Here is a 25,022-nt window from a genome sequence, read left to right on the forward strand (position 1 = left end):
CTTGACCGTTGGCTAACGGTCGAATTTGTTCAGTCTATGGTTATTTGCCACATGCTTAATCATCACTTCTTTTCAGCAGCTGCCTCCGTATTATTTTTCCTTCTTATTTTTTTCTTCATAAAATTATTAAATTTAAAGATATTCATTAGACATGTGTTTTCTAAGGTATTTAAATATACCCATCGGATTTCAGATATACATTTTTATCATATTATTATTACTATGTAAAATGCATTAGAAAGCTTATTCGGTCATCTATAATTTTATCCACAAGTATTTTTAAATTTAATTTATAATTTAATTAATAGGATGAAAAATATGAGATTTTTAATTTAAATATAACTATAAAGAAATATAATGACACAACAAAATATAGGGCCTAAAATAAATTTAGGGGCAAAATATAATTTCTTTTTTTTCTATATGAAAAAAAGGGCATATTTGAATAGCCAAAATTTTCATAAGAATTTGTGAGAATTTTTCTCTCAGAAGACAAATCCAGAGAGAGAATATTTTCTATGTTGGTGTTTAGAATTTTGCGACGCAACTCATAAATAATATCAATTCTAAAATAAATACTCTTCTTTTTTATTTTTAAAATAAATTTTTTATTTAAAAATAAATATTATTCTATTCACTTGTATTCATAAATTAGAGTATAATAATTATCTTTATGTAATATAAAGTAAAGAAAAGATGAAAAAGATGTGTTTTATTTTTTATAAAATTACTGTGAAATAGAGCGGTTGTAAAAGTATTAAGAATAAATTGGTAATTGAGTTTGTGTGGGACATAAGATATAATTTTAATAAATAACATTTGTATTCTATAATGAGGTTATTATAATATTTAACTATCATTCTAGAATAAGTTATATTTCTGAATTAAAAAAAAAATCATTTCTGAACTAAATATGAGCTTAGACTTCACTCTCTTCTCTCTCCTTTATCCTATCTCCTCACTTTGGCCCATCTCTCCCTCTCCCTTCCCTGTCCACTACTGTCTTCTCTCTTCCTCTAAGACATGATTAAACCACAATAAAGACACAATATAGTGTGAAATGAGCAGAGAACCCAAACTAAAGAAGTAAAAGTTTCTCTCATTATTACCTTTCACTCCCTTGCTCCCAAGACTGGGGAGACAGCTTGTGTTTCTCTCATTACATTCATCAATCTACCCATAATCTAGTAAGCTCCATGCTCATATCAGTCCAATTAACGTTTTGAAAACCTGGAAAACTTGCATAATCTTTGTGGACAAATTAGGTTGCATATGTAAGAGAATGAAGAAGGCATCCTCAGGTGTTTTGTAGATCTATAGTTTAACATCTATACTCACAGACTGCAATGCAGCAGAAGTACAACCACATAAGTAACAGAATAGTAATCAGATAGTATATATAGCTAGTTTACAAGTTCATTTTGCACATAGATAACAATTTTCAGCAGCACTTCATTTATATATTCAAGCAGCACAACCAAGTTTTGTATCATTATTTAAGATCTGAAGATCATTTCACCACCACGCTCTCTATAGGGCCTGGTTGATTTACTCAATCTGATTCAGATTGCATGTCTTTTCGAAAGATTCAGTTTAATGCGCACGGTCCCTTAGAACCTCAATATCCAGTTCAGTCGGGTCAGTAGCCTGAATCTCATAGTGAATACCATCCAGCTCTCGCCTGAATCGATCTTTGGAAGTAGCATACAGCATCTTAGCTCGGATCCGAGATACAGAAGGTGACCTTGCAGGAGATAAATTACATGGCATGATAAGGCAATTTAAGAAATAAAAGAAGAAAAAAACTAGAGCATGATCAAATTAGGAAGAACTACAGATTGCTCAAATTAGCAAGAACTACAGATTGCTCAAATTAGCAAGAACTACAGATTGCTAGTCTTACCAGGATAACAAACAGACTGCTATTCATCAGATCCAACTAAATTATATATAGTTTTCCAGTCAAGCTATTATCTTGTCCTACCATGCTAATAATGAGCAATTTTTTGAAACATAATGTAAGACAAATAGAATTTTTTTTTCAAGATAACTCCAGCAATTTGGCCACAACGTAATCATGCCATTTAGTACTGAAAAATCATAAACTGGACCCTTAGCTCCTTACTCGAGGCCTTTGAGGATTTGGCACATGTGAGGATGAGCAATCGACTGTCCTCATGTAATAACATTGATCTACGGCACCAACACAAACAATATTTGTGATATTCCTTGTCTGGTATTTTCCAACCCGCCAAAATGAGCATAGGTTAGGTGCTATTGATGGTACATAGTAAACCCATCTTAAAAATCAACAGTTTGGCAACCCACTACATCCTTTATCCATATTAAAGGTTTAAATCTATTATTAAGGTTTCATCTTGTAAGACTGCAGCAGAAAAGAAAAACCAATGTTGAATATAGAGTTCCAAATGAAAAACCTCACCAGGCAATGAAGAAAATCTTGCTTTTCTGACAGTTCTCCTCAGTAACAAAGTCAAAATCATAGATGGCATATCGACAATCATTTTCAGGGAGAGAAGCAATGAAATCATCATAGCTCTCAGCTGCACCTCCCGTCTTCTCCACAATAACTTCCTTTCCCTTTTCATCAATTTTGAAAACTACATAGCGATGTGTCTTCTTCCTTTGAAGCTCTAAAAATTTACCCTTACAGTCCTCAGCAACACCCATCCCAGAGGATGCATTTGACTGAAAGAAAGGAGGCATTGTCAAAACAGAGATTATCCAATTGATAACACCATTTAGTAAAATAAAAAAATTTAAAAAAAATCTCTTGCAGTGGGACAAGACTCATTTCCAAAAGATGCCAGAATTAAAAAAATGACTAAATGATTTTCTATGTGATGCTTTAATTCAGTTGAGTAGCAATCACATGTACATTAAGCTGACAGCCCAAGACAGGAATTCTCTGAGATAACAGAAGAATAAAAAATAGAAAGGGAAAAAGAATATCTTCATTCAAAATGTAGGAAGCTGGTAAGGCAAGTTAATAAAATGACGGGGAGAATATGTCATTAATTTGCCAAAATAGGTTCTTTTATAACTATATGTTCCGTTCATATATAACCATATATAAAGAAACATGAATATTATAGATAAATGTGCTATTACCATCTCAGGATTTCTCAAGACTAATGCATAAAATATCAGGTGTTTCTAATTAAAACCTGTTCAATGTAAAGTTACTTGAAGTAGCAAATTGCAAAATAAGACTTCAGAGATACTCATTCTTTCACAAGTGTGTCGGTTGGACTTGTGTGAATGGCTGCAAAAAGCTTGTAACAGGTGGACTAAACTACTTAAGGTGGGTTATACTTTCATATATAGGTCCAATGAACATCACATCCCAGCTGATCTTCAAATTTAAAAATCAATTAAATGTCAGTCAGCTGTTCCATTGAAGTTGGTTGACTAACGAAATCCATGGTGTATAACAGAAAAAGTCACACGTAAACAATTACACAATATGCTCTTCGTTTGGAAAGAGTTTGTCATTCTTCGATTACCACAGAAGAATAGATGAACAATGACACAGTACAATCCTTATTTAAACAAATTCAAAGCTCCATAAGTAAACATGAGAATGGTACAAAAGGCTCCTTATATTTAAAAAGAGGAGTTATGATTCAATGACACACACTATAAACATGTGAAGTATATCGAGAAAACCTTTGTTTAAATACATCAAGACCATTAGATTCATATAAAGAGACAAGCAAAAATGATAAAATATACAGAGTGAAACATAGTAATACGATAAGAACAAGATAAGGAGAAACAATGATAAAACAATAAATTGACACACGCATGTGAGATCAGAGAAGTAGAAAGCCCAAATTCTGGATAAGCTGGGGAAGAAATGAACTTTTCCTTCTTTACCTGAGACTTTGAAAACCAAAATGCATTAATCCTAAAGGTCCGTAAAATTTGCAGTCAGGTTAAATTTTATATGTTCGAAGGCTTTGCAGGGAATCAGATTTCCCATCCCATGGTAAATTTAAACATCTTATTACAAATGTCGAATAGCATTGAAGAGAGACGTGATAATCTTAATCTGTCCAACGTGAACCATCCTTTCGTTTTGAATCAGTTGGTGTGCATATAGATATATCTTACAGCTCAAATGCCACAGGTCAACTAACCGCTCTTGATACCGTAAACATCCAGCACTCAATGATTACACTCAACTCCCATTGACTTCATCAGATTATGATAAAAAAAAACAGTAAAAATTTAAAGAGGACTCTAAATCGCTCCTCAGATGTTATATATCTAATTGACACCAAATTTTCCATAAAAATTTACATTTTAATCAACAATCTTGCGCTAGACGGACAGGAATTGGATTTCTAATAGCAACAAATGAGATCAAAAGATCCCAAACAAATACCTACAGAAAACTCCAAACATAAAACCCATTTCGAGCAGTAAATCTTCTCCATCTACTCACTAGAAATTCCAGTAACACAAATTCCGCCAGAACAAAATAGCCAAATCGAAATCAATAACCAACCCAAAATGAGATAACAACCCTAACCATCGAGGGGAGAAAGAAAACCTACAGAGGATCGAAGAAAAGCCATGCGAGCGACGAGATTGGAAGCGTAGATGGATCCCAAGAGCTTCGAAGAGTAAAGAGGAGAGAAAGGAGAAGGGAAGAATAAAATTTAGAATTAGGAATATTTACACCGAAAGCGGAGATATAGAATAGTTCCCCCCTCTGTGAGACGTTTGATCTTAATCAAACGGCTGATGATGAATAACTCGTCGGGATAAAGTTGTCCGTGTGACTGGGACTAGTATAAAGTTGGCATCTCTTTACAAAAAGAAAAGTAGGATATATCGCCATCTCGTTTATTATGTCAGCTATGATTGATTCTGGAATAAGTTTTAAGATAAAAATTCAAAAGTAACTTCCGCGCATGGATATCTCCAGATTTATTCTTATTATGCCACAAAGTTATATTCTAGTTATTTATTCAAATATTTTCTATTTTTTATTTTTTATATCACATCAAATATAATTATTATACTTGTTAATTTACATCTAAACCTAACTAAACTAACCTAGGATTTATATCACATCATATGCCACGTTAATATATGGCAAATTAATAAGTAAATAGTGATTCATATAAGAACATGAAAATTCTGTATTATTATATCATGATAATATTATAAACATATGAATCCATCTCTAATTCATTAAATTTCACTTCATTTCTTATAAAATAAAATCTTTTTAATGCATAAAAGATGAATATTTTCATCTTTATAATAAAAAAAATATTTATTTATCGACTGCTATATCACCTATATATATATATTTATAATATAGTGGTACATATGTAACTTTAATCGAGCTCAGGTCACCCAAGTATGAAATAGTAATAGATGGGCATAAGACAGACTTTTACTCGCCCTACCCATTATGCTCGACATGCCCCCTTGTGTGGCTCAATCTCAACTCGGCTTGAGCTGAGCTAAGCTTAAGTATTGTTGTTGTGCTTGATTTGAATTTTGAGTTGAGTCAGAGCTTAAATTAGCTCGCTCAAGTTTGATTTAAATATAATATTTATTAATATTATATATATTAAATAGTTTTTAGCTCATTTTAAGGCTTGACCGGTTGGATTCGGTCCAGCTAGGCTTAGATAATAGGTTTAGTCTCGCTTGAATATAGCCTAGTTTTAAGCTTGGCTCAGTCCGCCTCACCATAAATTTGGCTCAAAAATAGGCTCTAGTTAGACTTTGGCTCGGCTCGATTTGAGCTAAATGGAGACCATCTCAGACTGGGCAAGTTCACACCCCTGCTTGTTAGCATGTATACCAGGTGAGCATACTATACGTAGTAAATTGGCGTGTAATCTAGGCCCAAGGACAACAAAATTCTACAAATAGGACAAAAGAATCTGGAAAAAATGGCTATTTTGGAATAGAAAACACATCCTTTTAAACAATAATAGACAAGTAGTTTAGAGAGGTAATTTGGTAATTTAATTATAGTCTATTTCAGAGGTCAATGAAATAGACTACCGGAGAATTAAGGAACAAACCTAACCATTCCCGGTCAAACACGGTGTATGTGTCTTATCAGTTCAAGGGGGACTATGTAGATTTTGACCAAACTATCTCCATTTTGAATTTTATTCCTCAAATAGCTTATGCCTCAAAGTTAATATTAAAATACAATTATTTTACTATATTAAAAAAATTTAAGTGAAAATATAAAAAAAAACATTATTTATTAAATACTAAATTGTTCAGCGGCTTATGTTTTCATAAATACTAAACAATTTCAACATTTTTATCATAAAAATTAAAAGTATAATTTAGAAGATGTTTTTTTAATTAGTTGCGAGGAATGACTATACCAACCCAGATCTTTTATATCTTTCCAGCAACATATATTATAACTAAATGGATAATCGAGCATAAAATTATAATGTTATAAGTTTTATATATATATTTTTACCTATGATGTCCAATCAAGTTTCGATCAAAATTATTATATTTTTTTTCATCTTCATAAAAATATATTATATTCAAAGTGGATTGTTGATCAGAAAGTTATGATTTAAAATGAGTAATTCAGCATCTTAATAAGACGTTGAATATTTTAATATTTTTAATAATAGTATTTTTAAATGTTTAGCATATTTTATGTGTGTCATCCCTAGTAAAGAGTTGAATTTTTAATGAATTTTTTAAATTAAAACAATGATATAATCAGCATTTTATTTTTGAATGAGTAAAATGCTTAACATTTTAGTGTTTTGCTTAATACTATAGTGAAATAGATTACTTTTGTATTAAGTTCGGTGAAAGTGATATATGTTTATTGGTCAACGGTCAACACGTAATTAATTAATTAATTAATGGTGTGAAAAATGAAAAAAAAAATACTGGTATATAAACCCTTCTCTCTCTCTCTCTCTCTCCTCCCAGCGCGCTTTGCTCCCGGAGGAGAAAACTCGAGAGGCGAAGGCGTAAAGCTAGGGTTTCTAAGATCGCTTTCGCATCCTTCAGGTTCGTCCAGTTGGTGTTCTTTAGTTTCGATCACTTCGTTTCGTATGAAACTTTGGATTGCATCTCAAGTTGGTGATCTCTCGATCTGCCTTCTCCTTTTCTTACCTCTTAATCAATTTGTACTCTTAAGGTTTGATCTAGCTGTCGAGGATCCGAGTACTGGTTTGAGATCGAGTTGAGTTTTAGTGTCTGTCTCGTTTGTTTGCTTGCTATCTTCTTAAGCGTATCTCTAGTTTTTGTTGATGACGTTATGTAAAGGTAGATTTTATTATTGTTCGTTTGATTGGAAATTAAGACACCTGCAATGCTATTGTAATGGTTTAAAAGGTTTTTGGATCCCGTGTCTGAGTAGATAATAGGAACGAGACAAAAGTTCTTGCAATGTTCTTTGTTTGAGTTTGATTGCAGATGATTTGCTGTGGTCCCCCCCTCCCCCCTCTCCAATTTTGGTGCTGATGACAATATTTTATTTGGTTCCAGCATAAAGGCCCATGCAGCAGAACCATCTAGCTGTGGAATGCTCCTTTGAGAGTTATTTGCGAGAAACCTTTGGAAATCACTACTAGAATGTTGGCATGTGCTATTTCCCATATGCGGATTTGTATAATATCTTCACTTTATGTGTTACTATGATGGATGAAAACATGTCTGCAAGCTTGTGTAATATATTTTCATTATTAACCCATAGCTTTGGTTTTGTATGGTCCTGTATCTTTGTGGTCAACTAAATATGAGATGCTCTTTATGCTGTATATATTAATGTATTCTTGCTTTCCTTCCTCAATGCCCAGGAATTCTAGAAGTGAGGGTATGATCATGCAGGACTTCTCGGTGGATTTGGATAAGCCTCTTGTATTTCAGGTGCATTTCCTTTTTGTTTCTCTTTTCTCAAGGTAGTACTGCAGTTGTTCGACTCTCTTAATACCATATGAAAATTAAGTATAGACATGAAACCGACATTGGATATGAGAAACTAGAGATGTCGGCCCTTCAGGTGATTAAAACAAGCCATCAAAGAAAATGCACTAAAGCCTGCCAAATTTATTGATTGTGATGTTTGTTGCAATTCATATATATGTTAATGCTCTGATCATTACATTCTATTTTACATCAAGTATTTTCCCTTGTCCATCAGTTGACCAGTTTATTTGTGATATTATTAAGGTAGGCCATCTTGGGGAACATTATCAGGAATGGGTTCATCAGCCTATTGTTAGCAAGGAAGGCCCGCGTTTTTTTGCAAATGACTTCTTGGAGGTAGCATAACCATGTCTGATCTGCAAATAGACAGCTCATGAGAGATTCTGGATATGATTAACTAATTCATTTAGCTTGAAAATTCCAGTTGCTAACACGTACTAAATGGTGGGCCATTCCAGTCATTTGGCTTCCAGTTGTCTGCTGGTGTCTAACCATGTCTGTTGGCATGGGTCGTACAATTCCTGAAGTAACTGTAATGGTTGTGTTTGGAGTATCATTATGGACACTGATTGAATATATTATACATCGGTTCCTTTTCCACATTGAAACTAGAAGCTACTGGTAGTTCACCTCTTCTCTTTAATCCTTTTTCAAGCTGAGTTCGATTCTTTTTACCCAATAATGTTGAAGTAACACATATAGCTAAAAGACTTTGAACATCCTATGTGGCAGGGGAAATACAGCACATTATCTTCTTCATGGATGTCATCATAAGCACCCCATGGATGGACTTCGGCTGGTCTTTCCTCCAGTGCCCGCAGCAATTTTATGTATACTGGTACAGCTTCACCTCAGTTTAGCTGATAAGACTTGTGAGTGTCAAGTTATGGATCAATGAGCTTGTCAACTTGCTACTAGTGAATAACTACATGCCTAGTAGTGGATTTTATTAAATTGAAACAAGGATGCACAACCACTTTTAGATCATTAGAATTTTGTTGCAAATATTATATGGATCTGTTTTTGGGGTGTTGTTTTATCTGTCCCTTGGATGACAAAACTGATAAATGTTTTACCTATTATTAGTGAGCTTCTAACTCTCTGTAACCATTTTTTTGTAAGTTCTGGAATCTGGTTAAGCTCACGGCAACCCCATCCACCACTCCTGCTTTATTTGGAGGTGGCCTGTTGGGTTATGTGGTGTATGACTGCACTCACTATTACCTGCATCATGGACAACCATACAATAACTCAGCTAAGAGTCTCAAGGTGAGGATTTCACTTAGAAGCTCTCTAGTTCTTTCAAGATTTTTGCATATGGTTCTAACAGGTGTTCGCTTTTGTACCTCAGAAGTATCATTTGAATCATCACTTCAGAATACAAAACAAAGGTTTTGGCATAACTTCATCACTTTGGGACATCGTATTTGGGACATTGCCCCACACAAAAACCTTGGGAAAATGCAGTTGACATCGTCGAGATCTAAGCATGCCCTACAGTCCCATCAATTCGTTATGACCTTATTTTATAATCAGATAAAATTTCTAACCTTCTATCTGCAAAAGAAAAAGTTTAATTATGACGCAAACGTGCCGTCCTTTTTGTACGTAGGTTTTATTTAAGTAGGTGTTCCATTTTAACTTTGATCATATCTCCAGTTTTTTCTGCTTTATACTTGCGCATGCAATTATGAGTTACTATGATGACTATTCTGTGGGTCGCATACTGGTGCCGAAATTACGAAGACAACTTGTAATATACCAAAAAAAACTACTGGAAATGGGCTTTGCTGTGGCCTTCTCTTTTATTAAATTACTTATGCCCTTTCTTGTACATGGATTAGATTTTATGCATAAAAAGTAGTCAGCAACTTGAATGAGATTTATGAGTTTCAAAATGATCTTTAGTTCGATAAAAGTGGACTTAGATTGCTTGTTTTTATAAATCGATCACCCAATTGTGTTTCTTGTTCTGATTTTCGTACCTTCAGTGTAGATTAATGAACTGATTGTTTTAAGATCATTCAAAAAATCTCTTATATGTACCTCTCTGAAACACTGTTTTTGCATAGCTTGTCTTTCAAGCTGCTAAAACAAAAACTATTTTAAACTCTTGTTTTTTGTAAAATTGATCAAAAATGTTTTCATTATCATTATACCCCTTTCCATAATAACATTTATTATTTGATTTATGCAATTTGTAGAAAGATAATCAATAAAAAGTATATATTTTTTCATTCCAAAAATCTTGTTTTATTATTAATGTTTCCAGGAACGTTAAATATGGAAATAAATTAGTCATTACCAGAGAGTTGTATGGCTTAGATCCGAATTTAGAGCGACCTTCCTTTCATCTATATGCTGAAATTTTGTTAGTATTGGAAAGAACTAAAACTTTAGCAGTTAGAAACCCAATGCAATGAAGAAGTTGAACCTAAGAAAATTCTGAATTGTCTAAAGTAATTGAAACTTTGATAAAAAGCGAAGCAGTGGAGCAATGTTATCCATGGTTGAGTGAATATAATGTTAAATGTCACTTCACCTGTAAAATGTAATCACTTCCCCACTAATATCGTCCACAAAAACTCTTGTACTTTACTTTCACCAGTGACACAAGTATCTCAACATCGCAATTTCTCCCTATCAAGAATCATTGACAACATATGGTTTAGATAAGAGAGGTGATTCTAATAAATATATAACGAAGCACCAAAAGAAAGACAAGCTACAACTGGTAGGTGGAGTTTCATCTGCTTTGCAAGTTTTAAGAGATGGTGACTTGAATTTCAGCTAAGAATATTTTAAGTGAAAGAGGTAAATCCATTCTCTTACGACCAAACTGTACAGCTTTTCATGTAATGACTGCTTCCATGAGTGCGGTACATGCATCGGTATGATGTTAATCTGTGAAAAGAATTTCAAAGATCCATATGAGCCATCATCTTTATCGAGTAAATTTTCTCCATATCAAATGGCAAATGGAAACTTCTTACCGCAACAACACCATTAATTCACGATTGCAGTTTCTTCCTCATTGTCCAGAAGGCTGCAAAGTATCGATTCTGCAATCCAATGACAAAACGACTTAAAATCTAACTTGATACAACATTTGCAGTTTCAGTTAGGCTAACAATATAGTGCAGCTTTACAGCTATACTTAAGAATATCACACTTTGATATTCAGTTAAGTTGTTAAAAAGGTGATCCCACGAGCTTCAGTGAAACCCTGCCAGATACGCTGCCTTGGGTGCGTATGGCTTTGTCCAATTTGCTAAAATAGTTGTTTAACAATACCAGAGCATTCAGTTGGATTTCATTTATATGGGTACGTAAGGCAATAAAATAGCTCTGATTCAATAAATTTTCATAATATTGGATGGTGCCAATATCAGCAGCCTAGATGTAGAAACAGCATATTTATACTTCCCCATTACAGAAAAAATTAACTCTTGGATAACCCAAAAATCACAAGCTTACTTGCATCATAGATTGAGTATTTGCAGTGTAAGTCGTCTCTATGATTTTCTCCATCTGCAGTGAATTGTACAAAAAATATTGAATAATACAACAAATTTCTACGTCATATATAAATTATGAACTGATGAGTATCAGAACTAACCTCCATTTCAAATCCATAGTGGTATGCGACCATCTTAACATCTTCCAAGCTGAGTTCTATCGACATCTCCTGAGAGTGGACAAAGCACAATGAGTTAAAAGGCTTATCTATGTGTTCATATATATATGGATATAATTACAAATATTTGTATAATGTGAAACTACATACATCCTCCGTCCCATATGATTCTGCAAAATGATAGAGAAGAGGACCCAGGTTTATCCACACCTGTTAAACCAATAAAACTATCAGATTCACACCATAAGACAATGAAAGAGAACCTGTTAGCTCAAATATAGAGAAGAAAATTAATTACTGTGCACCTACATACTAAGCAATTATAAACAGTGAAACTACAATAACTATGAACTATGAAGTATAACAATATGCAGAACCACTTAAAACAGCTATGAAAGAACCTACTCCACCATCTTTCAGAATCTTCGATATAATCTCGATGTATTCAACAATATTATGTGCTGTATCAAGGAAGAAGCAAGTCACAACAGCATCCCAAGAAGCTGCATGACAAATAACTGCCATCAGGATATGGAACTGATTTAATAAACCAGACAAAGAATAAGCATTAACACAGCATAAGCATTCTTGGAAATATTGGTAGTGGAGAAAGTATGATAAAAGATACTAAAAATTACTCCTAAAGTTTCAAGTTACTTGAATCTATGGCACAGTTTGAGACCGCAAACACCACACTTAATCTATCCTCATATGTCCACACTGCAACCTCTCAATTACTAATACAGAAAGATAGCCAAGGCCATAAAGGACAAAACTATTGCCTTCTTAACACCTGCAACCAAGGACAAATTGACTCCTCACCTTTGCATTTTTAGTTTAACTAATGGTACACTTGTTCAATGAATCATTATTCAGGATCTTTGTCGAAATATATCACATGTCAGGTGCCCCATTATGCTCTCACCATCCACCTGGATGATTCGTCCAATGATCTTCACTCTAGGGCCAGAACCCAGCTTTTGCAGACAACACAAGTCAGACTGATCATGCTGAGGTGGCCCAATGCCCATCGACCCATCTGACTCACAGACCCTCTTAGCTATTGACGCAAGTACAAGATTAACTCATGGTACAGTAAAAGAAGCATTTTCAAATAAATATATATTAGAACACCACCTCAAAGATAGGTAGTTGCTAACAGAATCAAATTTCTGAAACAGATAGAAGAACAGATCACTGGCCGCAGTAAAGCTTTTAAGAAACCAAGAAAGATAATAATGTTTGTATAAGTGATCCATAAATAGACATCTTCCAAGTGCTGCTCAAAGATAAGCAAAAAATTTTCCATGCACACATCTTAAATATGCAGTGGACTAAGGTTTCCAATTGGGCAGAAATCTGTTTGCAATTTTCATGTTTCTGACTTTTGCAGTCCGTATTGTCCACCATCTAAATACAGGATTTATTTATTTATTTCTTCCATACTGTATACCATCTAGATACTGCTATGATTTACTTATTTACCTTCTTGGCATTCGTCATTATAGACCTCTACAAAATCACCACCGCACATAGAAAAGCCCTCAGTGATTCCTGCACTGTTTGTAATGCAGAATAACAATACACATGAGTTATGTCAAATAACAATAGGAAAAGAAGATAAAGATAGCCAAAAGATTAAGAAAAGATAGAATATATGTGATGGCAAGGGTTAAAGATACAAAAGCAGAAAGGATGTAGAACACTAGGTCAGCCCACCATTTATACATACTGGCAAATATACGAATCTCAGAATTTACCTACACTTAATTTCAAAACTATTGTGCCCATGAAACCATAACTGACATACATCTAGATTGTCAAGAAATCAAATTGCTTAAACAATGATACTAATTACCTAAAGGTAAGAAGGCAAACTACTTTGAGTAACACATTCAGTAGCCATGAACTGGGAAGTTTTCAATTATAGGATTAACACCCCATTGTAGAACAAATAATACTAAAATACCAACAGTTAACACAATTGAAAATTCAGATATAAGAACATCACATTCACTATTTCCATGAAAAGAAGCCGATGCAACTAATGCATGCTAAAGACCACCTAAAGCCTAATTCAAAATTTTTGAAAATTCAAGTATCAACAGCTAACTTTAACAATAATAAGCCAGACATCATAAAGATGCATGTTATATTACATCACTAGAATTTAATATTTGCATCCTCATGTAGATATCATAACTCACTAAATTTATCAAGAGTCATTGTTCACCAACCAATGTTTGTGAAAGACTGATTGTAGCCTATTTTAAAATTATCAGATACTCACATATCAGCCACTAAATTAACAGCAATAAACAAGATATCGCAACATGTCATATATAACATGCAACTCACACGATGATTGACAAACTGAAATATTGGATTGACCTGAATTAAAAGCTTCCACATAAATAATCTATCACCCATTGAAATGATTAAAAAATGGGCCCAGACGATTTTTAATGCAAAAGAAGCGAATTTATTTGGTATCACATATTAAGCATTGCCAATCCTTCTTAATTTAAATTTTCTTTCTTTCCCCAGGGAAGAGCTTCACCATCTTGTTAACATCCATAGAGGTTCTTAATTGACCCACTGAAAAAGATCCTGAAAGAGGGGACAGTAATCTCTGCTTAATTAAAGTGTAACAAATAGGCGACAGATGCATCCTTATGGAACTTTCTATGTCATACTGGTTCATGACTCCATTGATACTAGCATGTTAAAATGAAGAAACTATAAAAGCTCAACATACTTTACATATGGTGACTCATAACTTTGTGAATCATCAAAAAGCAGATAATCTTGAAATACATATTACCTGCCAGAATATTGCACAACATCAAATGCTGAAAAATCATAGTAAACCAATTATCCAGATGCATATTTCTGAGTTAAGTTATGGGAACTCTGAAGACTAAACATAGACAGAAAAGCCATTTGTCTCGCCATTATTGTTCAGGAATAAAAGCGATATTATTGACATTACACAAAATGCTTGTCAAGTTTTCAAACTCAGGGCCAAAACCTAATTGATTTAAACAAAATGATGTTGCCTATCCTAAACTAATATAAGACGACTCAAGTTTGTGATATTCTAACATCATATTATCTTCAATCAAAACTGGGAGCTCTGTGAGAGTTACTGGCAAAATTTAATAGACTCACAAGTAGAAAAAAAATGGCCTTCGATAGAAACAAAGGGTTCAAGAAATCCACAAGGAAAAACTAAAAGAGAAGTGTCTGTAAATTTTGTTAGTTTTAGTATAAGAAAGGTACAAAATATCCCAAATTCTAAAAATAATAATTATTCAACCAACATGTTGCTGTCAATAGATCTGTAGTCCGTACAGAACCAAATACTTAAGAAACCTTAAATTTCTTAGATTACAATAATGCAAACCTAAGATCAGATAAACTTTAATGTGTAAACTTGTTGTAAAATAATAGCTAAGCTAAACTTATCATCCATAATGCAAACTAGTACTTTAATGACAAGAATGAAATATATATATATATATATACATATATATAGATATAGAGAAATATATGTAGATACATACTGATGTATGTGTAAATAATAATTGGAAGTGAGAAAGAAAGTTGAAGGGAAGGCTAAGCACATTATACCTTGCTGGATGAATATCTGGAAATGAAACAGGACGAAGTTGGTCATTGTCTGAAAAAGAATTACAATTGCTATGGATCCAAGGATAAATTGTCCACTCATACGCCTCATGGGTACTGATAAAGAGCAGATATTGTCGAACAAGTATCCATAAGAATTGGAGAAATAAAGCTGCACTAATCTCTTATCTTTTGGAAGGTAAGAAGAGGATAAAAATAAATATATATGATCATTGACTTACTGGTTAAGAATGAAACTTGAGCAAATCATCATGTAATATGAGAACTCATTTCCTTGGCTTGCAAAACCTATTTATCAATGAATACCAACTTATCAAGCACCAAAACAAGTGAGGAATATATCTACAGAATTCTCCTTTTACCAAGACAAGAAATATCCAGAGCGAGTCTTCCCAATCCAGCACCCGGGACTAGACAAGAAGGCGGCCTATAAAGTTCAATAAAAGAACAGTAATTAATAAACTGCTACATTCATTAGGATGGCATAATCTTCACTCTTCAGTGCATGTTAAAGGTGATTCCCATTTATCTTTATCTTCAAGAAAAAATGGAATGGAGCAAGAAAGAAGACACATTAGCCATACGTTATTCTTGGAAAAACAGTACAAAACAATAAATTACTTAAAAGTTGTAACATAACAACACAACAGTAATATGAACTGATATATGTTTTAGATACACTTGCATGCATAAAGTTACAGAGAGATACATGCGTAGGCACATATCAACACAGACACATACTTAATGGCATTAACGCAGTAAAACAAGATAAAATATGACAGCTAAGTAACACACAGAAAGAACACATGTTCAGTGTTGTGTTTCTACATGCAAGGTTACAAACATACACATTCTCATGCATACAAAAAGGCTTCGATGTTCCTGAGGAACAACTGAATTTTGTAGTCCTAGTACATAATTGATGATCCACAGAGCTCATCATGTTTTACTTATCTCAGAATACTTCTTGTTAAAACTTGAGCAAAATTTAATAACAGCAAAGCATTTATGAAAGAGGGCATTCCATCTAAATAAAGAAACCATTTACTTAGTTCTTGGGGGCCACAGGTTAAAATTACTTTAGAATAATTCAAATCTTCACACTAAAATCGTCGTGTATATATATTATTCATATTCAGGAGGAGCATAAGACCTAAGTCAAGTCATAATCGTCATGTACATACAAAAGTAACTATGGTTCAGTGATTGTATGTTCTAAAGAAAAGTTAAAAGGAACAAATTCTATATTAAATAAGTGAGTTCTTAAAAAGAAAATGTATTGATTGGACATCTCTCATACTACAACAAGATAATTTTGCCAAAGTAAGCCTCCACTTAATTCAGTAGGTTGTAGCTAAACAATATGTAAGCATATTCTGAGTAGGTTCATATGTATACATATATACAAACATATAAGTGTGAACAAACACCGATACTATTGTAAGGGAAAATGGTCGGTGTAGTCGCCAGACTTGATTCCCTCATGGTTTTTTTTTTCCCCCTTTCGTCTCTCCTTTAATGTCTCTCAACTCTGATGCAATAAGATCAGGAAAGGAGTCCCTTGTCTTTTGGGGCACAAACCCTTATCACCCAACAAAAGAAAGAGAATATTCTATCTAGTACACTATTTTGGGAGAATAGGAACCTTCTGTAGGAACTACATTTTTATGAATTAGCTAAAGTTGCAGGATCTGAAGTAGACAAATCGAAATCTCTAGGGTGCGAACATAAAAGTCATGAACTGCCTGATGCTAAGAAATAATTTTTCATAAAATAAATTTACAAGTACCATTTTACTTCAAGTTGAAATTTATCATATCACACAATTCTTACAATATTTTCTGGAAGTAATTCCAAACAGGGTAAGCATAAATAAGATAACTAAGTAAAAACACTTATCCCAATTGAGGCTCCACATTCACTAAAATAATAATTTGCTGATAGGTAAACGTATATTCTAAAGACAGTTCTCCAAGATCACTGATGCCTACTTCCTACTGAAAGTTCACCTTTCCTTGCTTCGATTTGGAAAATGACGACTAAGCTCCTCAAGGATGGGCTTATAACACTGGTCACGCTCTTTTTGGCCCTGTGAAAATAGAAACAAGAAAAGAAAGAGCTTTCAATATTTAATCCAAAATCAGAAAGAACATAGAACCTTCTGGTCTTCAAGAAGATTCCATGTTAAATCTATTATGACATGAAAACTACCTCCTGCGCCCAATCTCTTACAATGTTCCTTATGATGCATCTTACCTGACATTATGATAGAACAGGAACAGTAAGCAAGTATTAAGAACAAAGATGGTTTTTGCTGAAAGGAGATAATAATAATCTATCAGTAAAATGGATTGACTGGTAACAGAACAAAAGTTATTTTTTTTGTGGAAAAAAAGGAAGGAAAAAATAAACATTATCCTAAAAAGTTTGCCTGAACTTCACCGGCCAAAGTAAAACAAGAAACTAGGCTTACATCATGAATAGAAACCCCAGAAATAGCAAATACATAACCAATGCTTCTGCAATAAAAAAAATGAAACCAATTTTTAGGTATTATTTGGTTTGAGGTTAAGCTTTGAACTCAATTAGTTAGTCACATTTCTTAGTATTAATTTTCTTAAGAGTAAACTTAATTAGATATAAAAAATATAAAAAGATATTTGATTATTGAACCAGATTAGGGGTCCCTGAATCAATTTAGGAGAAAGGCCTGAACTCATAGCAAACAAGGCCTAAAAATCTAATAATTTGATAACAATTATTTAAATATGTTAAGCACTTGAGCCCGAATAAATGGGCAAAATCTTCGTAATTAATAAACAACCATTGCTACTAAAAAAGAGAAGTTCAGAAACCCCAACATGAAGATTTCTGTAACAGAAATCCTTATATAATAAGTTCTGATCTTTATGAAAAAAACCATGTAGAATGCTCTGGCATTCAACCAAGGCACTGATATTCAGAGTCTCTCAAATCTCGATTATACATAAAATAGGGAGTTTAAGATCTTGTCTATGAGGATGATATAGAGACAAACCTTTCAAGGAGTAACAAAAATAAGACAAGCTATAAAGGAAGTTAGAACGGAAGAACATTCTTCACTTAAATAGCATCGTTAGAGAATACAATACATCAATTATTCTGGAATTGTACAAGTCAAAGATTAATCAGATACACGATGAAATACAAGATGCCAGTTGCAGGTCAATAAACAGGTTGGCTGTCAAAGTACAGTAAGCACAATGAGCAAAAACAAGAACAATGAAAAGAAAATGAAACTACAAACAGAGAACATACTGAAACAAGAGGAAAATTGCAAAAGATGACTTCTCAGTTATAAAAGACAACAATATTTATCTTTATTTGTCTTGCCAAAGCTCGTAAAGAAGGTACATAGTGGTCCTGCAAGTATATCTAAAATGCTTCACAAGTTAACTACAAAGCAAACCATATATGTGAGAACTTGAGATATTCATGTTACAGAAGAAGGAATAAGAGCAGAAGATCATGTGAAACTGCATTTCTTTTGGAACCAAAGAGCATAGATCAAAAGCATAATCTGGTTGCCCAACAACGGTGTATACTTAAGAAGATTGAATGGAGATATGGAGTATGTCAAAGGACGGATTAACAGTAGACAACATGAAAAAAGAGCATGAAACCAAATATGAGTTGTCAGGTATGTGGTGTGTTGTGCACGTTTTGACGCTAAGAAGCATTTATTGTTACTATTTTAAAGATGAATAACAAGTTACAGCCACTGCAATAATAGAAGAGTGATGGTAGAAGGCAGTATTCTAGTTTCTCCTGCCAAAGCATTTTTCCAGGACATGCTTTGTTTTTTTTTCTCTCATCATTTGCTCAAATGACAGCCATTTTAACCAGATAATTTGCAGATCAAAATATCAATCAGTTACATATAGTGGGTAAAATAACCTTTCACAACAACAAGAACGAAAAAAGCCACCCCAATCTTGATGAGGCCCCAATTAAGGTTAGAACCCTTTTTGAATTTCTGAAGCATGTTCTCAACAGGAAACCCGACTAGATGAGAAAACTTTTGTTTGTGTACTATATAACTACCGAAAAAAGTTCTAGTTTAGTGAATTGCCAATAATATATTAACTCTTATAAGTTATAAGAAAACAGACAACAAAAGAATTCCATGATTCAAGGGTATGTTCAGTAGATCAAGTTTACCTTGTCAACATCAACTAGAGGGACATTCAATTGTAGTGATGAATCCATCCAATCAGGTGATGATGTTGCCTAAATAAACAAGATTAATGGTGAGAAAAAAATAGAAAAAGAATATTAGAACATTTTACAGCATTGAACTATTTATCAGAACTACAACACTGACATGGACAGCAAGGCTATAAAAAGATTGGAAAACAATAAGGACACAATTACCAAAAAGAGGAAGCACACCACAATAAAGAAATGGAAATATTATAAGGAGTTAATCTTCCCAATTCATTGTCTATCGGCAAGTACTACATAACTAAAGTGAACTGATTCCTACTAACTAGGAGATTGCAGAAAGTCAAAGCCACAATTTTGTCTTAAAATAATGAAATAGTTGTTTGAGAAACAAATAATACCCATAACGATTTTATGTGTATGTCTTATCAGTAAGCTTAATATTCCTAAAATTGATAAACTACACTAAAGGTAGGACAGAAACAATAAAGAATATCTCAAATTCCATTTTTCATATTTATACACAGACAAAAACTTCACTATGTACGTAAAAATAAGGTGCACATTTACAATCTGAAAACAGATACAAGAAACATAGAGTAAAGACATTATAAGTGATAAAAGGATAATAAGCTCACATTTCCGTTAGGAGTCGTCTCACAGCAGTGTGCAGCTGGATCACAAGCATCTTTGACATCATCTTCATTATGACCACACAGCATTCTATGGTACTCAGAGTTCGCAGACCTGTCCACAATGGACTTGCAGGGACTTTCCATATGCACCTCCTGTCGTTATCTACAGAAGTCAAATTTCCTAATGAAAAGATGTAGAGGAGTTCTCAAGATTCTGTATTTAGCAGCATTTCAGAAACAGAAAAAAGTTCCCTAAAATTAGAAGTTAGGGATCCAGTGTAAGACCTCTTTATCATCATTTTCTCTCAGAGACTTGCCAAGTACATCATCTTCCTCAACAAAACTAGATGGCCCAGACAGAGAAGAATTGCTTCTAGTGATAGAGACAGGCTGCTTAGAGCAATCCCTAGAAGAAGGAAGTTCTTCATGATGGTGTTCAGGGGCATTTTCCAGGTGTTCATGTTCGTCAACATTTATATCCTGGCTCATGTCAAGTGGAGGTTCAAATGCCTGCATATTTTTTTCATTAGAACAGCAAAGATACAGTAAGTGACTAAGTGGTAAACATGCACAGTTTAACGTTCCAAAACTGAGCACTTTGTAACTTAAACAACATTTGTATATTCTCTTTAGCATGACAATTATAAATTATATTAACTCTAGCATGACATAAAATATAACATTAACTGAAAGAACACATAAATATTCATAGTGTGAAAACAGTATACCTGAAGCATTGTCATGATAAAAAATGTATTCATAGAAATACACCTGCAAAGAAAATAACAGATCAAAATAACTTTCATCAGGAAATCACCAACCTGTCATTTATGTATGCAGGAAATTTTGAAATTTTAGGTTTTCTTGGTTTTTTATAACTTTCTTTTATTTCTTACACATGCTTAAGTTTTTAATAAATATATGATACATATTGCACCCTCATGCCTGTTTTGCTACCATTAATGCATATGCAATGTGCCAGTTCAGTTGTTGATGTGATGAATGAACCCAACACAAGGGTTTCCTATTTTAAATTGAGGATGCTACAAGAAGGAATTTATATTCTCAGTCCTCACAACTTTCAATGCTAAACTCAATTAATCAAGTGGAGAAGTCCGAAGATACCTGATGTTTTGATAGTGCAAGTTGCACATTGCGGTTCAGGTGAATATCAAATCTCTGCTCTAGGGAGTATTTTGAACTTTTGACTTTATAGTTATGCTCAATATCAACAAAAAGAAAATGGGATATAAACATCCTCTTTACCATCTACACCTGATTTCGACTATTATAGGCTTACTTATGCAGCTATTTCATCCAATATATATTCTACAATGGTTCAAAAACCCATGTCGAGTTTATCCAATCTAAGACATCAGATATGTATCAATATGTTCAGCTGTAAGTAGAACAAACAAGTTAGTCAGGACTTAACTGTTATTAGACTTTAGAAGGCTAAATCTGTCTTGACCTACCGATCCCTTTGAAGTTGATGAGATATTTCATATCAAGAACTTATCCAACATGATTCTGAAGAAACATGTACTAACCTTTGATCTAATTTAGAACAGTAAATAGCTATAAGATTTATTTGCATATCTGGTTTTATCCAAAAAATGCATATACAGGACATCATTTTCTTATCTCTGACGACCTTTTCTATTTGTATTGACCATACAGCATTATTGAAATTTAAGTCAGACATGTAACACTTGTGTCTGGGTATAACACACATCCAAATGAGTATACATATATCTCCATAGTGGATCCATTTTCATCCACATTGAGGAACTAATTATCTCCATCACTAGACAAGTGCCAAAGTTATAATTATTAAGAGGGATGAAAGGAACTGGAGTGGCAGGCAGCATACCTGTACATCCCTATTTTGAGAGTCACTAGATGATACCATAAAATAATATTAACCTAAAGAAGTACCAAGTTTCTATACGAATACCAATTTTAGCTCACTCATCTCGCTGGCATCATGTGGTACACGAATGTGAATTAGATTAGGGACATTAAACTTCATTTATATGACAACATTAATAATTTAGTGCTACATCCAAGTACTGAAGGTCAACTGCAGCAATTATTTCCACCATTAGCTTTATCTTTATGGGGAATTTTGGCGACACATAAGTCCCAGTATAAAAACCCCAAAAGCAGCCCAGAAAGCTTCATATGATATTCTTAGATGATACCATAAAACAATATCAACACAAAGTACCGAGTTTCTATAAGAGTAACAAATTAGCTCACTCATCTCACTGGCATCATGTGGTACAGAAATGTAAATTAGATCAGGGACATCAAACTTCACTTATATGACAATGTTAATAACTTAGTGCTATGTCCAAGGACTGAAGGTCAACTGCAGCAATTATTTCCATTTTCCGCCATTAGCTTTATCCTTATGGGGAATTTTGGCGACAAACAGTCCCAGTATAAAACCCCAAAAGCAGAACAGAAAATACAAAAGCTTCATATGATATCCATAGGCTATTTACAAGCCTGTGATATCTTCCTTCATGTTATAAAATGTAGAGTTTGAATAGAATGGAAAAATGATTTTACCATGACAACCTGCAGGCTTTATGCAACAGCTATGAAACTGAATGACTACTAAAACTTATCAACACTGTTATTATTGTATTGTCACATAAAATTATATATCATTAGTACAAGAGTGTATATATGGAAAAAATTACTTACCTTCTAAGTCTTTGGAACTTTATAGGAAGATGAGAGAGAAGTGCCTGCATAAACATGAGGTAAGCACATCAGTGGGCCATAGTAATGAAGACAGGTTATGTATTACCTTAAAGACAAAATAATAATAAATGCAATAAAGAAATTCAACACAAAAGGGTAGTCGCAGGCAGCAGCAGCTGTAGAAGCTGCATTAATAATGTCATGCTACACTGCAATATCACAGGGTAAATTGCTTGGGCAAATCCATAGCAAATATAGACAGTAGACAAGATTAAAAAAAATTTTAAAAGAAAATCTAGGACGAGTCCAAGACAGGGAACAATCACCTTGTGAGCAGGTGAAAGCTTTTTATATGATCGTTCACATCTGCTGACGTCTTCTAAAGCAGCATCTGGATAACTAAAAAAATGGTTTTGCAATAAGTAAATAAGAACAATGAAAAGTCCAAAAATATTAAGTTAAAAAAAAAAGTATACCAATTAAAACCATGATACTGAAAGTCAAAACTAATAGTAGGTCAAGAGAAGCTTCAGAGTTTAGGAATATCCCAGTAAATAGTGATATGTTAATCTGCTACTGCAGAACGTATTTCTTTCATAAAGATGAAACAAAGGAGGGTTGGTATGTGGAGCAAATAAAGTGAATATGAAGATGCATTGACATTAAGGTTTAAAAAATATAGATTAGTTTGGAGCATAATGAGAAACTGCTCTACATGGAGATGAAATTGCACTAACTACATCATCTTCTAATCAATAACCAAATAGTGCAAGTGCTGCATGATATTAATATTATTCAAAAGAAAATGACATGCATAGCCCCCGGCCAGCAAGGCAACATACACCACAGTAGAACAAATAAAAGCCAGCTCCTCCGGTCCATTATTGCTTTAAAAAAACGGACAGATGTAGCTTCAATAATCTGACTATGGCAATTATCTAGCTAAGAATGTTATGGCATCAACTGACCACCACAATAATGTATCAAGAAGACTATATATAAAAGATTTTTTTTTTCCTCCATTTTGCCACATTTGTCGGGGCCATCAATACTACAAAGACTTTTTTCTTCTCTTGGATAGATTTCATGAATGATGACAAACAATATAAAATACAATCTATTGGGATGGTTCCAAGTTAATCATTGGATCATTAACTCCCATTTATGATTTACTGCAAAAAGCAAATTCCAACAAATATTAGTGATTATTGTCATATGCCTTCACAATTGTTTTAAAAAACTTCCGCCTTAATGCATAAGCTCCCATCTTATAATATAACTAGGCTCCACTTAGGTCCCACACTGCTTTATTATCTCATATCCTATTTTAATATGTCGATTAATTCTGAAAGTTGTACGTGTTGATAAATTAGTAGATTCTAATAGTTTACTATAGTGTTTAACAATAATGTATTAGTATACTGTTTTGATTGTATTTAATTTTAAGTTCTTAACTTCTTCTCCAATAATTATTTCTTTTGTTTGTTTATATTTTAACAGTCTTGAAATCTAGGAACCTGTCTAGGCACCCGCCTAGCTATTAGGCATTAAAGCCCTGCAATTAGTCAAACATTTCCTTTTGCCTACGAATTCTCATAAAGGAACCCGGAAATGTCAATCCAATTTTCCCATTAGAGCACCTCTCCGGTATAAAGTCTCACAGATTCGCTTGCCTAAACTTTTTCGTTGTAATATGAAATGACCACAAGTAAGATGACTCCCATCTTCAACACTTCTTATCTGCAGCCCATGCACGAGGCACTGGGCACGTAGTAGAAAACTACACCAATCAATCTGAACTCCCTCGTCTCCAAGAAACTACGGACCATCGGAAACCACACCAACTACATCAAGCAACCCAACCAAGTGCCCTTGATGCCGAAGTCTAACAACACTGACAGAAAACTGACTCGAAAATCAACTAATGGCAGATAGAATTCATCGCACAATAAGTAGATAAGCAACCCTAGGATTTAACAGCGAGAAAGGGAGAATCGATACTTGAGGTAGGCGCTGATGATTCGGCGGAGGGATTTGATCTCGAGGGCTTCTTCGAGCTTGCTGTAACGTCGTTCCCCCATTGCTTCCTTCGATCTGATCCTTCCCGTAGGGGTATTTTGATGAGCTCGTTTTCTCTTGAGCTCTAGTTCGAGACTTCGAGGTCGAAAACGATCCTGATCACGTTTGAGGTATGTAATTTTATGTTTGAA

The 25,022-nt window shown here is 33.7% G+C and overlaps 3 protein-coding genes across 3 annotated transcripts; 1 reads left to right on the forward strand and 2 right to left on the reverse strand.

Moving 5' to 3' along the window:
• Positions 1-1,372: 1,372 nt before the first annotated feature.
• LOC140759720 (actin-depolymerizing factor 11-like) lies at positions 1,373-4,719 on the reverse strand. Its single transcript, XM_073096352.1, has 3 exons — positions 4,584-4,719; positions 2,444-2,709; positions 1,373-1,744 (listed from the first exon to the last, which is right to left on the reverse strand). The coding sequence occupies exons 1-3, from the start codon at positions 4,602-4,604 to the stop codon at positions 1,594-1,596; spliced, it is 438 nt and encodes a 145-aa protein (XP_072952453.1). The 5' UTR covers positions 4,605-4,719; the 3' UTR covers positions 1,373-1,593.
• A 2,250-nt stretch (positions 4,720-6,969) lies between these two features.
• Positions 6,970-9,851, forward strand: LOC140759339 (dihydroceramide fatty acyl 2-hydroxylase FAH1-like). The gene is made up of 7 exons (XM_073095872.1): positions 6,970-7,050; positions 7,842-7,911; positions 8,215-8,307; positions 8,396-8,592; positions 8,704-8,809; positions 9,094-9,240; positions 9,323-9,851. The coding sequence occupies exons 2-7, from the start codon at positions 7,861-7,863 to the stop codon at positions 9,440-9,442; spliced, it is 714 nt and encodes a 237-aa protein (XP_072951973.1). The 5' UTR covers positions 6,970-7,050; positions 7,842-7,860; the 3' UTR covers positions 9,443-9,851.
• A 570-nt stretch (positions 9,852-10,421) lies between these two features.
• On the reverse strand, positions 10,422-24,989 carry LOC140758972 (uncharacterized). The gene is made up of 19 exons (XM_073095401.1): positions 24,814-24,989; positions 23,139-23,211; positions 22,813-22,856; positions 20,826-20,868; positions 20,383-20,607; positions 20,101-20,250; positions 19,460-19,528; positions 17,471-17,515; positions 17,269-17,348; positions 15,622-15,686; positions 15,481-15,547; positions 15,242-15,355; positions 13,094-13,167; positions 12,014-12,111; positions 11,759-11,818; positions 11,591-11,659; positions 11,449-11,502; positions 10,965-11,033; positions 10,422-10,875 (listed from the first exon to the last, which is right to left on the reverse strand). The coding sequence occupies exons 1-18, from the start codon at positions 24,891-24,893 to the stop codon at positions 10,983-10,985; spliced, it is 1,461 nt and encodes a 486-aa protein (XP_072951502.1). The 5' UTR covers positions 24,894-24,989; the 3' UTR covers positions 10,422-10,875; positions 10,965-10,982.
• Between the last annotated feature and the right edge of the window lie 33 nt (positions 24,990-25,022).

The sequence above is a fragment of the Typha angustifolia genome, chromosome 4, assembly GCF_048772165.1.
Source record: "Typha angustifolia cultivar Huaian chromosome 4, ASM4877216v1, whole genome shotgun sequence".
Classification (NCBI taxonomy): domain Eukaryota; kingdom Viridiplantae; phylum Streptophyta; class Magnoliopsida; order Poales; family Typhaceae; genus Typha; species Typha angustifolia.